At 42.0% G+C, this 17,837-nt stretch overlaps 1 protein-coding gene and 1 pseudogene across 1 annotated transcript; one reads left to right on the top strand and one right to left on the bottom strand.

Moving 5' to 3' along the window:
* Positions 1-17,837, top strand: part of LOC115966594 — a 44,707-nt pseudogene that overhangs the window by 20,494 nt on the left and 6,376 nt on the right.
* On the bottom strand, positions 13,539-15,820 carry LOC115967383 (phytosulfokine receptor 1-like). The gene has a single exon (XM_031086466.1). The coding sequence runs from the start codon at positions 15,761-15,763 to the stop codon at positions 14,303-14,305; it is 1,461 nt and encodes a 486-aa protein (XP_030942326.1). The 5' UTR covers positions 15,764-15,820; the 3' UTR covers positions 13,539-14,302.

Raw genomic sequence — 17,837 nt, 5'->3', positions numbered from 1 at the left:
CTCAAATAGAGACTGGAAGAGTCGTTACTTCTTCCTGGAGGGTGACAGAGGGATGAACCGTCCAGGGGAGACAGAGTACCTGCCCGTTGACACAACCTGGGCAGTGATAAATCAATTGCGTATGCACCCGTCTTAATTTTGTAATGCTTTTCATATCCGTCCATTTTTATGTGTATATTTTGATTGTCTTTCTCTGTAGGTAGACGGCGCCCGCAAGTTAGCCTTGAGGAATTCAGTTTCCTTGAAGAGATTTGCAGAAAAACTAAGCCGGAAGAAAGGACCTGGGCCAAGTTAGTGAACCCGAAAACAATACACTGGTACTGTGACGGTCCAGAACCTACCCACGAGGCCATTGCATACGACGAAAGAATACACAAACGTGAGTCCATCAACTTTTACTCTTGAAATTAGCCTTCAATTTGAGAAAACATCTTCATCCGTCCTGTATTGCAGAAATGGACGACGCAAAGAGAAGGGCAATGATAAAATCGCTAGCCGTCGAGCAAAAGAAGACGGGTGAAGTTGTGGTTCCCAAGATGCTGGGGTCGTCGGCTAAGAGGAAGCAGCCGCCAAAGTCTGACCGTCCATACAAGTAGCTGAAGGTTTCATTGGAACCCGTTGTGGGCTTGATGGCTGAGGGTGTTAAGACCGTCACCCCAGCCAAACATGGATCCGGTAAGGGCTTAATGCAAGCCCCACCCGTCAGCAAGGAGAAGCCCCCTCCCCTTCTCCGTGACGACTCGAAGTTTGCTTTGGAGAAGCTTTCGTCGATAATTTCCGCAGAGGATTATGAGGATCTGGGGAATCATTCGACGGAGGCAATGGGGGAGACGGGGTTATTCGCCGTTGCACAGGTAACCTTTTTTATCCGTCATTGTATGTCCGTCCACTCTTAGTTTTCTATTTAACACCTTTTTAATTTTGTCTATTTCAGTCCTTGGTTATGATGAAGGGCTTGATGGACCGCTGCCTCAACCGTGAAGCGGCTCTGGAACGTGTACAGTCAAAAGCTGGGCAGACGGAGGAGGAGCTTAGCCAACTACATAAGTGGAAGTCCACAATGGAGCAGAAGTTCGAACTGTCTGAGAAGACCAGGAAAGAGTTTGAATAGAGGACGGAGGAAGCTGGGAAGGCCTTGAAGGGTAAAGAAGATGAGGTAAAGGATTTAAAGAAGAAACTCCGTCAGGCCAGGGAGGATGCCGTCATTGAGTATCGCGACTCTGAGGCTTTGTTGAAGGAGCTGGGGGGATCGTTCCTTCAAGGCTTTGACGATGCACTCTGTTAGATAAAAAAGGCCTACCTAGATCTGGACGTGTCCATGATAACCGTTAGTGATCAAGATCAGACATCTGCTCTGCCCGTCGCTTCAGAAAATACGGAGGACCTTTTTGGTGAAGATGCCGTTCAGGGCGACGGGGAGTCTGTTCCGTCGAAGGATGTCCAAGTTGCTGAGCCGAAGAAAGTAGATTAATCTCTTGTAAATGTTGAGGAGGATTCGTCCCCTTTTTTATATGTTTTAAGTACTTTGAAGACGGTTTGTTTTAAGTTAGCTTTTGTACCGAACAATGTTTTTCTTTCATTATATGTTTATGCATATTTTTGTTGCTAGTTAAGTACTCCCTCCGTCCCACTTTGTTTGTCCTCTATTCCATTTTAGGATATCCCAAAATATTGTCTTGTTTCTAAAAATAAAAGTCATTAATTTACTAATGTTCCTATTATACCCCTATTTTATTAATAATTCAAATTTTTGATAAATTTATTTAAGGGTAGTTTTGGAAACTTATACATTTGTAAAAGGTAGACAAGATAATAAATGATGTTCCCTTAAAAAGTTTGACTTTTCAAATAGGACAAACAAAGTGGGACGGAGGGAGTATTTGTATCCGTTAAGGATTTTTCTCTCCGTCTTCTTGTATGTTAAGTGTTAATCTGGACAAACTGGTCAGTTGATCCGTCCACTTTAAAAAAATTTTCTCACCTCTAATCGAACCCGTCTATTACGGATAGGATATACTATCCGTCCACTTTGTGGTGGCTGACCTTTATCGTCTTGTTGTTCGTCCACTTCGTGGGCGTTTTAGAACCGTCCGTTTTGAGAGCGTAATTATTTCAGCCGTTTTTACGGTCCGTCCACTTTTATGGGCAGCTTTTTATCGAGTCGATGATCCGTTCACCTTGTGGCGGTTACACGTCCACCTTATGGACTTGTAAAATTATTCATCATTTTGGGTGATCCGTCCACTTTGTGGCGGCTATACCGTCCACTTTATGGACTTGTAAAATTATTCACCGTTATGGGTGATCCGTCCACTTTGTGGCGGCTACACCGTCCACTTTATGGACTTGTAAAATTATTCACCGTTATGGGTGATCCGTCCACTTTGTGGCGGCTACACCGTCCACTTTATGGACTTGTAAAATTATTCACCGTTATGGGTGATCCGTCCACCTTGTGGACTATGTAGTTATCCTTCTGGGACGATCCGTCGGACGTCCATCTTGTTGATTTCAAGTAATCATCTCTGTAGGATGATATCATCCCTGTGGGATGCTCCGTCCATCTTGTGGACTTTATTTTGAATCCGTCCATCTTGTGGACTTTAAGTTGTCATCCCCGTAGGATGTTGTCATCCCTGGGGGATGCTCCGTCCATCTTGTGGACTTTATTTTGTGTCCGTCCATCTTGTGGACTTTAAGTTGTCATCCCCGTAGGATGTTATTATCCCTGTGGGATGCTCCGTCCATCTTGTGGACTTTATTTTGTGTCCGTCCATCTTGTGGACTATAAGTTGTCATCCCCGTAGGATGTTATCATCCCTGTGGGATGCTCCGTCCATCTTGTGGATTTTATTTTGTGTCCGTCCATCTTGTGGACTATAAGTTGTCATCCCCGTAGGATGTTATCATCCCTGTGGGATGCTTCATCCATCTTGTGGACTTTATTTTGTGTCCGTCTCGTGGACTTTTAACTAGCTTTCGTTAACTTTGTGGACAATGGTAATGACATCCAAGTAGAAGATCATAATTGTATCTAATTATAGAGATGCGTAAAGGAAAAGTGCCTGCCCCCTTGGGCTTAAAAAATGCACGACAAGATTGTAGCAAAAGAAAAACAGTTAAATGAAAAACTTATAAAAAACTTAAAAAGCCAAAAAGAAACATGGTTGCCGTTTGCCGTATTACTATCATTGGTAGTATTTTCTCAAATGCTCGGCATTCCATGGATGCGGTAGCTTCTCTCCATCTGTTGTCTCCAGGTGGTATGTTCCTTTCCTTTTCCATGCCGTGACTCTATAAGGTCCTTCCCAGTTGGGGTCGAGTTTTCCCTGTGTAGGGTCTCTAGTTGCACCTATGACCCTCCTGAGTACAAGGTCTCCTACTTGGAAGTTTCTGTGTCAGACCCGGAAGTTGTAATGTCTGGCCATGCGATCCTGGTATCTAGCGATCCTTTGCTCCGCCGCCGACCTTACCTCATCTATCAGGTCCAGCTGTAGCCTCATAGATTCGTCGTTCCTGCTTTCGTCATGGTTGTGAACCCTGTAACTTGTGAGCCCAACTTCTGCTGGGATGACCGCCTCACTCCCGTATGTCAGTCGAAATGGCGTCTCCCCTGTTGGAGTCCTCGCCGTTGTCCTGTATGCCCACAGTATGCTCGGCAATTCTTCGGGCCATATGCTATTTGCCCCCTCGAGCCGAGTCTTGATAATCTTTAGCAGGGATCGGTTCGTGACTTCAACCTGGCCATTAGCCTGAGGATGGGCGGGTGATGAGTAGTGGTTTTTTATTCCTAGCTGTGTGCAGAAATCCCGGAAGTAGCCGTTGTCGAACTGCCTCCCGTTATCTGAGACAAGGACTCTAGGAATACCAAACCTGCATACGATGCACTGCCAGACAAAACTTCTAATGTTCTTTTCTGTAGTGGTGGCCAAGGCTTCCGCTTCTACCCATTTTGTGAAGTAGTCAATACCCACTACCAAGAACTTTAGCTGCCTTACCGCCGTTGGGAAAGGTCCCATGATATCTAGTCCCCACTGAGCGAACGGCCATGGAGCCGTTATAGGGGTCAGCTCCTCAGCTGGCTGTCCGATAAAATTGCTGAACCTCTGGCATTTGTCGCAGCTTTTAACGTAAGACTCGGCATCCTTCTGCATGGTTGGCCAGTAATACCCAGCTCGTACCAGTTTGTGCACCAACGACCGCGATCCAGAATGGTTCCCGCATATCCTTTCGTAAACTTCCCTCATTACGTAGTCTGCCTCTTCAACCCCGAGGCATCTTAGATAAGGGCGGGAGAAACCTCTCTTGTAAAGAATGTCTTTTATCAAGACGAACCTCACCGCTTGGACTTTTAGCTTTCTCGCTGCCTCCTTCTCTTGTGGCAGTAACCCGTCCTTCAAGTATGAAGTTATCTGTGTAGTCTAGTTTCTTTCGGAGCGTATCTCCTGCATGTTGTCGGGGTCTATTAGTGGAAAGAGTTTAACAAAGGAAAGTACATTACCCAGTGTCATCATATGTTCTGCTGAAGCGGCTTTGGCTAGCCGATCGGCGAGCTCATTTTCTCCCCTGGGGATTTGGACGACCGTCGCTTTTAGCCCGTTGACTCTCGCCCTTACTTGATCAAGATATCTCTTCAACCTTTCCCCCTTGCATTCATAATCTCCGTTTACTTGATTGGTCACGACTTGAGAGTCGCAATAAACGACCACACTTTCAGCTCCGGCGGCTTTGGCTAGGTCGAGTCCTGCCGCCACCGCTTCGTATTCTACTTCATTGTTGGTAATGGGGAAGTCGAGACGGACCATACATTCGATCTTGTCTCCTTCAGGTGACAGCAATACTATGCCGGCCCCTCCAATTCGCTGATTGGATGATCCGTCGGTGTAGATGCTCCACTGGGGGGGTTCTTCTGCCCCCTTGTCCTCGTCACGCGTAAACTCTGCTATGAAGTCGACTACAGCTTGTCCTTTAATGGCCACCCGTGGACGGTACTTGATATCATACTCACTTAATTCTATTGCCCACAGCGTCAGTCGACCTGCGGCTTCAGGATTACTCAGTGCCCTTCGCAAGGGCTTGTCGGTCATTACGTTCACGGTATGGGCTTGAAAGTAGGGTTTGAGCTTGCGAGCCGCCGTGACCAATGCAAAAGCGAGTTTCTCCGTAGGTTGGTATCTTTCTTCGGCACCGCGGAGCGCCCGGCTGGCGTAGTATACAGGCTTCTGTGTATTATCCTCTTCTCTAATTAAGGCCGCGCTGATGGCGACAGAGGAGACAGCCAAGTAGAGGAAAAGTTCTTCACCAGGTTGCGAGGGACTCAATAGGGGTGGTGAAGATAGGTATGCCTTTAATTCCTCGAATGCTCGCCGACACTCGTCCGTCCACACGAAGGATTTCTTTAATGTGCGAAAGAAGGGCAAGCACTTGTCCGTGGCCCTCGACACGAATCTATTTAATGCCGCTATCTTGCCGTTAAGGCTTTGTATCTCCTTCACATTTCGTGGGGGGGCCATCTCTACTATTGCTCGGATTTTGTCCGGGTTAGCCTCAATCCCCCTCTAGGATACCATGAACCCTAGGAATTTGCCTGCCGTTACGCCGAATGCGCACTTTCCCGGATTGAGTTTCATGTTGTAGGATCGAAGCGTACCGAATGTTTCCTTAAGATCTTCCAGGTGGTCTTCCTCCTTCCGGCTCTTCACCAGCATGTCGTCGACATAGACTTGGACATTCCTCCCGATTTGCTGCGCGAACATCTTGTTCATTAGCCTTTGGTATGTTGCCCCCGCATTCTTCAGGCCGAATGGCATTACTTTGTAACAGAATAGTCCTTGGCTGGTTACGAACGAAGTCTTCTCCTGATCGGCCTCGTGCATGCGGATCTGGTTATAACTCGAGAAAGCGTCCATGAAGCTTAGTAATTGGTGTTGAGCCGTCGAGTCTACTAGGACGTCGACCCTTGGAAGGGGATAGCTATTTTTAGGGCACGCTTTGTTAAGATCGGTGAAATCCACGCACATCCGCCACTTGCCGCTCGCTTTCTTTACCATTACCACATTCGCCAGCCAATCGGGATAGTAGACTTCCCTGATGAAGCTTGCCTCTTGGAGTTTGCGGACCTCTTCCGCTATTGCTTGGTCTCGTTCCGGTGCGAACACTCTCTTCTTTTGTCGGACGGGTGGAAATGAGGGCAATACATTCAATTTGTGTACCATGACCGAAGGATCGATTCCCAGCATATCGTCATGGCTCCAGGCGAACATATCCTTATTGCTCCTCAAGAAAGCTACGAGCTTTTGACAGATTGCAGGTTTGGCAAGCGTTCCGATCTTGGTTGTTCTGTTCGGATTAGAACTGTCGAGAGTTATCTCCTCCAGCTTCTCTGTGGGTTCTGCCATCGTTCGGTGCTCTTCTATGCTCAAGGCCTGGATTTGGTCTTGCATCTCCATCATAGCTACGTAGCATTCTCGTGCGGCAATTTGACTTCCGCGTAGCTCTCCTACCCCATACTTCGTTGGGAACTTGATCATTAGGTGGTAAGTTGATGTTACCGCCTTCCACGAGTTGAGCGTAGGTCGTCCAAGAATAGCATTGTAGGCGGACGAGCAATCGACCACCAAGAATGTCACGTTCCTGGTGATTTGTTGGGGGTAATCTCCTACCGTCACCGGTAACGTTACCGAGCCCGAAGGGAATACCCTACTCCCTCCGAAACCAACGAGCGGGGCGTTTGTCGGTATTAGCTGCTCCCTGTCAATCCTCATTTGCTGGAATGCCGGATAGTACAAGATATCGACCGAGCTGCCATTGTCGATCAACACTCGGTGCATGTTGTAGTCTCCTATTCGCATGCTGACGACGAGGGCATCGTTGTGTGGATGGTGTAGGCGCCGTGCATCCTCTTCTGAGAACCCAACAACAGGGCTTTCTCTTTTTGCTATCTTTGGCACTGTGCCCGCCAACTGGACATTCTGTACCATCTGAAGGTATGTTTTGCGAGCCTTTTTTGACGATCCGGCCGCAGCAGTTCCTCCGATTATCATTCTTATGTCCCCTAATGGGGGTCTTGGTCGCCCGTCTTCTCGGCGGGGGTGTTGTTCTTGTGGGGGTTGATCTGTTCTCCCCTTGTTGACGAACTTCTGCAGCTTCCCTTGTCGGATAAGGGCTTCGATTTGTTGCTTCAAGTCGTAGCAATCGGCCGTGTCGTGGCCGTGGTCACGATGGAAGCGGCAATATTTGTCTCTGGACCTTTTGCTGGGATCACTCTTCAGCTTTCCTGGGAACGTCAGGGACCCTTCGTCCTTAATCTGCATTAGGACTTGGTCTATCGGCGCGGTTAACGGGGTGAAACTTGTGAACCTTCCCCCCGTGGGTTTTGGACGTCTGTCCTCCCTTCAGTCTCCCATCCTTCCCTTCTTCCGCCCCTGGTCCTGTCAGGGATCCTCTTGTCTGTCTCTTTTCTTGGGTCTATCTTCTCGGGCCAATAGCGCGTCTTCAGCGTTCATATATTTGGTGGCCCTATAAAGCACCTCCGACATGGTCTTGGGGTCGTTTTTGTATAGGGAGAACAAAAACTTACCCCCCTTCAGCCCATTCGTGAATGCTGCTACCAATATCTTGTCGTCGGCTTCGTCGATCGAGAGCGCTTCCTTATTGAAGCGTGATATGTAGGCCCGCAACGTCTCCTCCTCTCGCTGCTTGATATTCATTAAGCAAGCCATGGATTTTCTGTGCCGATGTCCTCCGATGAAGTGCGTAGTAAATTGAGCACTTAGTTCCTTGAAGGTACTGATGGAGTTGGGCGCTAGCCGGTTGAACCAAATCCTTGCTGCGCCCTTTAGGGTTGTAGGAAAGGCCCTGCACATAATCGCGTCTGCCACTCCCTGAAGGTGCATCAGGGTCTTGAAGGTCTCTAGGTGATCTAGAGGGTCCTTGACTTCGTCATAACTATCCATATTTGGCATGCGGAACTTATTCGGCAGGGGGAAGGAGTTGACGGTTGTCGTGAATGGCGAGTCAGTCCGGTTGACAAGGTTGTCAAGATCACTTGACACTCGCCCCTTGAGAGCGTTCATCATTACATCCATCTGTTCCTTAATCGCCTGCATCTCCGCGATGACGGATTGTGGAGCCGTATCCGTCAGGGAAGGGATGCTAATGTCCCGTCGCACTGGTCTGCTCTGGGCGTTACTCTCCTGTGGTCCGTCCTGATTTCTCCTTTCAGCGCTGGTCCCTTCTTGATCCGCTCCTTGGTTATTGGTCGCCGCATTCTTTTGGTTCAGCTGCTCTTCTAGGTCGTGGTTTTGTTTGGTGAGGCGCTCCACGGCTGCGGCGAGCGTCCTGACCTGTTTCTCAAGGGCAGTCGTAGGGGCTTCTTCTTCTTGGACGTCATTCGTGGTTGCCATTGAGCGAGTGAGTACCATGTAACTCTTTTGTCTAGGAAGCGATGAAGTGCTACACGTTTCCCACAGACGGCGCCAACTGATGACGTTGAAAATTATCACCAATAGGTCACACCGTACTCGCGACTCAAAGCGAACCTGCACAACAAGAACGATCGAAAGAAAACCTTTAGAGAGCACCGGTGTGGTGCCGGCCTAACACTCTCCGAAGGTCAAGTCGGAATTCGTCTCTTCACTTCTAGAGCGCTAGAGAGGGTCAATTAATCTTACCTCGATTTGCGAGAATGTTAGTCCTTTTATAGTGGTGGAGAGTTGGCTTTTCTTCTTGACCTCCAGATCTTTCCAATGTGGAACTCTAATACAAATTCTCCAAAGTGTGGTGAGCAAGGATTTCCCTTTTTGGATCTTAGGGATTTTCTAGGCCATAGAGATTTCGGATCATGGGCCCTTACCATGTCTGCCAGCGATGGGCCTTCAAAGCGCGTGGGACCATCTTTACACAGGCCCAACAGTTCCAATCCGTCAGGCCCATTAAGGTAGGCCCATCAGGCTCTATATTTTATCATCTTCAGCTTGCTTTTCTCATTTGCATTACAACTATCTCTATTTATACATAGAACTCACTGTAACTACTTAATTAACCAACCCTGAAATCACGAAATGGATCCGGGAAAGATGGAGCTACTTCTAACAACCTTTCCCGCCTAATCTCAACTGACAACAGACTTACTAAGGTGCTTAATAGAACGGCACCATTTTATACACCAACATAACTAATCAATAAATACAACGACATCGTTCTAGCAGACTAGCCGTTGCTGTGACTTTGTTCTTGAGATTTAAAAACTAGCCGTTGGGACTGAGGCTTCTCAATTGCTGACTTAGCTTTAGATATCTCAACACGCATGACAAAGACCATAGTTTCCCTCAAAGCTTGCACTTGGAAAAGTATCGAACTGACCTTCTTCAGGGATTTTCCCACACAAATGATTATAGAAAGTCGACACAAAGCTAAGATTTACCAACGAACGAGGAATTTCACCTGATAGTTTATTGTGAGACAAATCAAGTTTCTCCAAGCCTGTCATCCCTGATAAATTATTTGGAATAGGGCCTGATAGGTTATTCTCTATCAGGTTCAAAACATGGAGCCTTTTCAAATTCCAAAAATCTGGCCAGATTGGGCCTTGGAGATTGTTGTAACTCAGGTCTAAAGTTGGTCGAAAGCTTGAAATCTGCCTATAACCTAAGATTGGTCCACCTTGTCGAGCAGTGCGAAGTTGAAAACTTGAGACAGGCTCATCTATTGTGATATTCCCACTTATGAGGCTTTGTAGTTCAGTCAAGCTCTTTGGTATCTCACCTTTGAGAGAGTTATTAGACAAATTCAAGTAAAAGAGAGATTCAAACTTTCCAAACCATGATGGTACGCTTCCACCCAAATGATTCCATGATAAATCCAAAAGCTGCAACTTGTGGCAACTACTCAACCATTGCGGGATTGAACCTCTGAGTTTACAATTGGCAAGAATTAGACTATTGAGGTTTTGGAAATGCAGATTCTCATCATTCGGCATTTGTTCATCATGAAAATTCATTGTAAGGACCAACATACTTAAGTTCCTGCAATCTCGTAGAATCCTGAGAGCTGATAATATATTATTGAGGCTAGTGTTTGACAGTGAGAGATGTGTTAGACTTCAAATTCCTGTAGTTGTTGGGAAATTTTCCACTGAGGTTGTTGCGGGCAAGATTTAGTGTTTTCAATCTTCTTTAGGAAGAAAGACTATTGGGAATTGGACCGTGAAATAGGTTAGAACCAAGGTCTAGGGAGAGAAGATTTTTCATTGCATAACAGTTGAGATTGATTGGGCCGCTTAGAGAGTAGTTGTTCAAATTTAACATTTGAAGTGATGGGGAGTTTACCAGTGAATTAGGCAAATGACCAGTGAATAAATTTGACATGGCTAAGAAGTGCTCAAGCCTTGCAAGTCTCCCAAAAATGTCTGGAAGAACTCCAGAAAACAAATTAGAGGAGATATCCAGTTTGACAAGGTTAGAGAGGTTACTAATTTCATTACTCAGTGACCCAGATATACTATTACCCTGAAGATTCAGTTCACTAAGATTTTTTAACTGGAAGAGAATTTCAGGCAAATTCCCTGATAAACTATTTTCATCAAAAGAGAGATGTTGTAGGGAAGTACATTTTTCCAAACCTTTTGGAACTTCTCCAGAAAATTGGTTATTAGAGAAATTAAGCACTTGAATTCTTGTAGATATTGTACACATGCCTTTGTGTTGATGGACCCAGCAAAAGCATTGTTGCTTGAGTCTATGATCTCTATGTTTGGCAGACTAAACAACTCATCAGGAAGTGACCCCTGAAGGAAATTATGAGAGAGGTTTAGAACTCTCAATTGACTCAAGCCTGCCAGGGATCCACAAATCTTCCCTGCAAGTTTTTTGCTGCCAAGTTCCAAGTCAACCACTCTTCTGCAAGAAACAATGTAATTATCACAAGTGATGCCAGTCCAGGTGCAGCAACCAGGAGTGGAAGTGTTGTTCCAACCAGCAATTGTTGACTCTAAACAACTGGAGAAGCCATTCAAGGCTCTGAAGTCATCCAGATTGCATGTTAGTGTCTCAGAATTCAGGTTCTGTAGCTCGAAACTTAAAGCCAGTAAAACAAAGGACAAATAGAAACCTCGGAATCCCATTGTAGTTGGTTGCCAAAGACATGCAAGTATAGAAAATAAAGTAATATGAAATATATTATGCTTTCTAGAGAGTTGCCATTCGTTATCTTGTTTCTCTATCCTTGTCAGTTAATATTTCCTAGGAGTTTGTAGTTTTAAATGAAGTTTCAATCTTTAAATAGGACTTTCATTTTCTTCCCAATAAGTCTATGGAGTATGGACAGAACCATGTTAATAAGATTAAGATGGATGGCTCTGAGTGCAGCATTGCTCAACAGTTAAGACATACTTGTGGAAGTGGGTGATTAGTAGGTCTGGTTAAGTCTTTAACACGGGTTTAAGTAGGCAATTGATTGACTAATAGCAATCTGGGAGTAATCTATACGTGAGAAGCACCCCACAGAAACCGTTTCACTGATTTTTTTGAACAATTTGTAAAAGAGTAGTGTTTATTATTTAAGCCCTACTCTCTACTCTATGCATTGTTTATTTTTTATTTTTGAAAGGCCTGGTTAAGTCTCTCAAGTAGGTAATAGATTGACTAATGGGCAGTCTGGGAGTAATCTGTACGCATGAAGTGATCCTAAGGAAACTATTTCACTGGTTTTTTGAACAATTTTTAAAAAAGTTGACCAAAATAAGCCCTAACCTCTTCTCTATGTTCTTTGGGGATCATTAAAGAATGTATTTAATTGTCTCACATTTCCTTTATGCATTCTCAGTACACATCAAGTGTCACTATGTATTAAATGTGTACATTCTTGAAAAAGTTGGATACTTGGTGTGAAAGTGTATATTTTTCTTAAGAAGTGTATATCACATAGCATGAAACGATAATTTTCCTTTGAAGGATTAAACCTGATGATGCACTGAATTGTCAATGAGCCAATTGTCCAAACTCGCAATGCTAGGGTACCTAAAGAGTGAAATTCCTACAGAATGCGCCAATGTGGTGTCAGCCAAAAACCTTCTAAAACGCAAAAAACATAAACAAAATAAGAGAAAAGAATTTTAAGCAATAAACTATATAACATATACTATACTAATGCCAACGTGCTAACTGGATAAGTGAAACTAAAAAGTGATCTATTTAGAGCAGCAAATTCATGCACAATCTCAAGTTTGGAGAATTGAAATAGTGAAAAGTGGTGGGTAAAGTAGTGTGAATCGCCAGAGAAGTGAGAGAACAGTGCATTTAAAAAAAAAAAAATCTTTAGGTTTTCTCTAATTTAAATTATCATATTGTCACACACTAAATAATAAAGAAGTCAATGGGGGGTGGACCTATTAATATAATTTTATACAATTAACAAACCAAGCTAGGTTATTAAAATCCAGCCGGGCCACATAGTTTGCTTAAAACTAGCCAAGTTTTATTGGTTTTGACCAGGTCTTATACACATCCGATCTAATTGATAACTCGGACCAGTCTATGTACCGGGTCATCGGGTTACCAGGTAGGGCCAGGTTGAATAACACTTATATATATTATAAAAGTTGGATCCTTACAACTTATGAATACACAAAATGGTAACACGTGTCTCTTTGACAATACATAAAACAATGACACATATCATTTTTGGTAACTTCCTCTATTTATTAAGTATGATATATGGAAAATAACACCACCACGTGGAAAACAACTACTGATGAAAGATTGGAAGAATATTGTAAATCCGATGAAAGATTATGGTGGAAAAGTGTAATTTGCCCTTAATTTAACTCAGAGCCGTTTTAGTTATAGCATCAATGAAGATCCCAAGTCACTTTCAATAATGGTTAGTCTCCAATCTTTAGCTTCTCAGGTTAAACATTAAATGACTGGTATGCTTTTGCAGATTATTGATAGCACATGGAAATCTAATAAGTACACTCTGATTGCTTGTCCATCAGAATCACAAAGAATACTGGCCGTGTAAGCCCATCTATCACCTACACTCTAGCATCACAGGTAATCTTAAGACTACAATTTAATGGTTTTAACTATGATTATTGAGTATTGAGAGAAACAGATCTGGATCAGGTGCAATAGTTAGGGCTTAACGAAGCACGAGTTACAGTTTAGGATACTAATCATGCATTTTGATAGTTCAGGATGACAAGTGTAATCGAGGTATAATTTAGGATGGTAAAATATAATTTTCCCTTGTTATTATTGTTATTTCTCAGTCTATCTTTCTCTCTCAATTTGCCTCTCCCTTCATCAGTGCACTTATCCTTAAAAAAAAATTAATAATTAAAAAAAAAAAAATCAAAATGTTGAATAGGTGAAGTAGATACAAATTCTTGGATATATTTATTTCACATTTCACTTGCAGTGAAGATGTCGGGTTACACTCTTTACTGTCTTTGTGCGTGTGTATAATCAAGAATTTCATTGAAAACTGAAAACAAGAGCTGAAAACCAGCAACATATTACAACAAGCTGTGAAGATAGCCGCAACAAATATAATACAATTTCAACATACCAGCCATAAATAATACAACACATTCTTTGCTGCGTTTCTACTGCATCCTAAACAGAAGCTTTAATTAACATAACTGCACCATTTCCATATGAAGTCAAGGAAATCTGGCACACTATCAAATAAGACAATAAGAGGTAATACACACATATTATTTTTGTTCTTTACAATACACCTAGTTTCCTATTATAATTTTTATGTTCTGCCTCTTGTCCGGCTATGGAAGTGACAATCCGGACATGAAGCAGCAGATTACAGTAAGAACAAAACCTGTTGCAGCTCCAATTCCAAACGGTAGACCAATAGTTGTCATTTTTTTCTCCCCCAGAGAATGAAGAGTCTGTTCAGACTGGCAAGTACAGTACTCTGCACTACAGAGACCATTGTTTCCCTCAAAGCTTGTATCTGGAAATGTATCAAACTGGCTTCCTTCAGGGATTTCCCCACACAACTGATTATAGGATATGTCGAAAGTCGACAGAAAGCTAAGATTTACCAAGGCACGAGGTATCTCTCCTGATAGTTTATTGTGAGACAAATCAACTTTCTCCAAGTATGTCATCCCTGATAAATTATTCGGAATAGGGCCTGACAGATTATTCTCTTTCAGGTTCAAAACATGGAGCCTTTTCAAATTCCCAAAACTAGGCCAGATTGGGCCTTGGAGAACGTTGTAACTCAGGTCTAAAGTTGGTCGAAGGCCTGAAATCTGCCTATAACTTAAGCTTGGTTCACCTTATCGAGCAGCGTAAAGTTGAAAGCTTGAGACAGGCTCTTCTATTGTGATATTCCCAATTATGAGGCTTTGTAGTTCAGTCAAGCTCTTTGGTATCTCACCTTTGAAAGAATTATTAGAAAAATCCAAGTAAAAGAGAGAATCAAACTTTCCGAACCATGATGGTATGTTTCCCCCCAAATGATTCCAAGACAAATCCAAAAACTGCAACTTGTGACAACGACTCAACCATTGTGGGATTGGACCTCTGAGTTGACAATTGGCAAGAATTAGACTGTTGAGGTTTTTGAATTCCAGACTCACATCATTTGGAATTTGTTCATCAAGAAAGTTCCTTGTAAGTACCAACATACTTAAATTCCTACAATGTTGTAGAATCCTAAGAGCTGATAATATATTACTAAGGCTAGTGTTTGACAGTGAGAGCTGTGTTAGAGACTTCAAATTCTTGAAGTTATTAGGGAGTTCACCGCCGAGGTTGTTGCGGGCAAGATTGAGTGCTTTCAATCCTCTGCAGGAGGAAAGACCATCAGGAATTGGACCAAGGAATAGGTTACTACCAAGGCCTAGGGAGACAAGATTTTTCATTGCAGAACAGTTGAGATTGATTGGACCACTTAGAGAGTTGTTGTTCAAATTCAACATTTGAAGTGATGGAGAGTTTACCAGCGAATTAGGCAAATGACCAGTGAATGAATTTGACATGGCTGAGAAGTGCTCAAGCCTTGCAAGGCTCCCAAAAATGTCTGGAAGAACTCCAGAAAACAAATTAGAGGAGATATCCAGTTTGACAAGGTTAGAGAGGTTACCAATTCCATTACTCAATGGTCCAGATATCCTATTACCCTGAAGATTCAGTTCACTAAGATTTTTTAGCTGGAAGAGAGTTCCGGGCAAACTCCCTGATAAACTATTCCCATCAAAAGAGAGATGATTTAGGAAAGTACAATTTGCTAAATCTTTTGGAAGTTGTCCAGAAAAATGGTTATTAGAGAAATTAAGCACTTGAATTCTTGTAGATATTGTACACATACCTTTGTTGTTGATGGACCCAGCAAAAGCATTGTTGCTTAAGTCTATGATCTCTATGTATGGCAGACTAAACAACTCATCAGGAAGTGACCCCTGAAGGAAATTATGAGAGAGGTTTAGAACTCTCAATTGACTCAAGCCTGCCAGGGATCCACAAATCTTCCCTTCAAGTTTTTTGCTGCCAAGTTCCAAGCCAACCACCCTTCTTCCCGAAACAGTGGAATTATCACAAGTGATTCCAGACCAAGTGCAGCAATCAGGAGATACAGTGCTGTTCCACCCAGCAATTGCCGACTCTAAACAATTGGAGAAACCAGCCAAGGCTCTCAAGTCATTTGGATTGCATGTCAGTTCCTCAGATTTCAGGTTCTGTGGCTCCAAACTGAGAGCCAATAAAACCAAGTATAAACAGAAACCTCGAAAGCCCATACTAGTATGAATCAGAATCCAAAGAGATACAAGAGAAAAAGAAAGTAAAAAAGCAATGTGTATGCTATTCTGGCACAGAAATGCTAAGCATATAATGATATGACACCCACTCTCACAATATTTGTCATGCTGACGTTACAAATTTTGATTGGAATATACATCACTCTAACAGTGACACAAGTCTAACGTACCAATTAAATTATAAGCTCGTCCCATAACGTTGTTTTAGTAACTTTATTTGTATTTTTTAAAAATATATGTGGATAAAAAAACGTACAAAAATATGTGTAATGTTAGTTAAATATTGAAAATTGTTGTTTAAAATACACTACCAAACAGCTCCTATATCACTGCAGCTTATGGTAAATTTATTGTTTCCAGCAAGAGGGTCCAATGTTCATCATTTCTGCGTGTTTTTCCTCCTTTTCTTATCTATATTTGTGCTTTTGGTTTGACTTGATTATTGAGTTCATTTAATTTATTTGTTTGCTTATGTATTACCTTTTTCAAGTGTAAATATTCTTCCCCCCCCTACTTACTCTCCATTGTCTTCTTTCTTCTTTTCCTACAATGTTTGCAAGCAATGGCCATTGACATTTGACCATAATGACATTCTTGCGGTGATTGGTGACAATGTTCAACTCCAAGACCATGTCACTGTGCTACTTTTGTTCAATTGACAACTTCAACCGATGATTGGGCTTGGTAGTGATATGTTCGCTTGGGCTTGATGGCTTTGTTGCTGTTAAAAAAAAGTTTTCTTCCAAATTTAGGAAAATCCTTTAACCCACTACTTGCCAATTTTTTTTTTTTGAGAAATAATTATAACATGCTGTTAATCCCGCAGCTCAAACTCTTTTTCCCCTAGACCCCCAAGCACTTTGTGTATGAGGACGTGTTAATTCAATTACAAAGCCTTTGGCCACTAGTCAATTGATGCAAGCACACATAATTTATTTAAATAATGTGGACAATAACATAGTTTTTTAATTTCTTTTTTTGGGTGTTTAAAGATTGAAATTTAGAAACCGGTACGTTGTATGCATTTGAAAATTGCTTATTTTTGGTAACTTAAATAATGTAAGACAAATAACAAAAAACTAGTTTATTTCTAAAAAAATTAAAATTAAAATTAAAATTATTTAAAATAAAACTAATATAAAAAGTATTGTGAGACTCATAAACAATACATAAAATAAACAAAAATTCAGCTTAGAATCAAATGTTATATGCAAACTTTATTTATTTATTTTTTTGGATGTTTGACAGTAGAAATTTGTTTGTGCATACACGTGGAAATTGTGAAAATTTGGTAGAGGAATTGTGGAAATTGGTTAAATTTTTTTGAAGAAATTTGGGAAATTGTTATTGCTTATATTATAAATTGCCCATTAGTCAATCAATTACCTACTTAGAGCCCACTTAAAAACTTAACAAGAATTGCTTATCACCCACTTCCACATTTATGTCAAAACTGTTGAACAATTCTACACTCTAGCGCGTCTACATAGCCATCCATCTTAATCTTATCAACATGGCTTTGTCCATACTTATGTTGACTTACTAGCACGAAAATCAAAGTCTTTAGACTTTTGATCAATTAAAAGAAAAACGAATATCGAGATCCGAACCACTTGCTATAATTCAAAAAAAAAAAAACCCAACTTGCTAAAATTGCATATATAATTACATATCTTATTAGTATGGTACTTTTGCATTCTCTAATTTAATCTCTTTGGCAATTGGCATCCACCTAAAATGTTCTTCTGAGATATCTGTTTGTTTTTCGTTTTGATGGCTCTAAGGGTTCGTTTGGTTACAGGAGTGGAAAAGTAAGAGGATGGAAAATTAGTGAGAGGATGGAAAAGTGGAAGGATAGAAAAGATTTAGTTTTCTCTCATGTGTGTTTTATTGGACGGGTGGAAAAGTAGGAAAGTAGAAAACTCTTTTATTTGATTAGAGAGAAAAAGGGGGATAGAAAATGTAGTTTATATAAATTAACTATCATACCCTTATTACATAATAGGTAAGAAATAGATTTATTTGTACTCATTAAATAATATAAAATTTACCA

The sequence above is a fragment of the Quercus lobata genome, chromosome 11 (assembly GCF_001633185.2).
Source record: "Quercus lobata isolate SW786 chromosome 11, ValleyOak3.0 Primary Assembly, whole genome shotgun sequence".
NCBI classification, from domain to species: Eukaryota; Viridiplantae; Streptophyta; class Magnoliopsida; order Fagales; family Fagaceae; genus Quercus; species Quercus lobata.
This window is presented reverse-complemented; position numbering and strand designations above follow the sequence as displayed.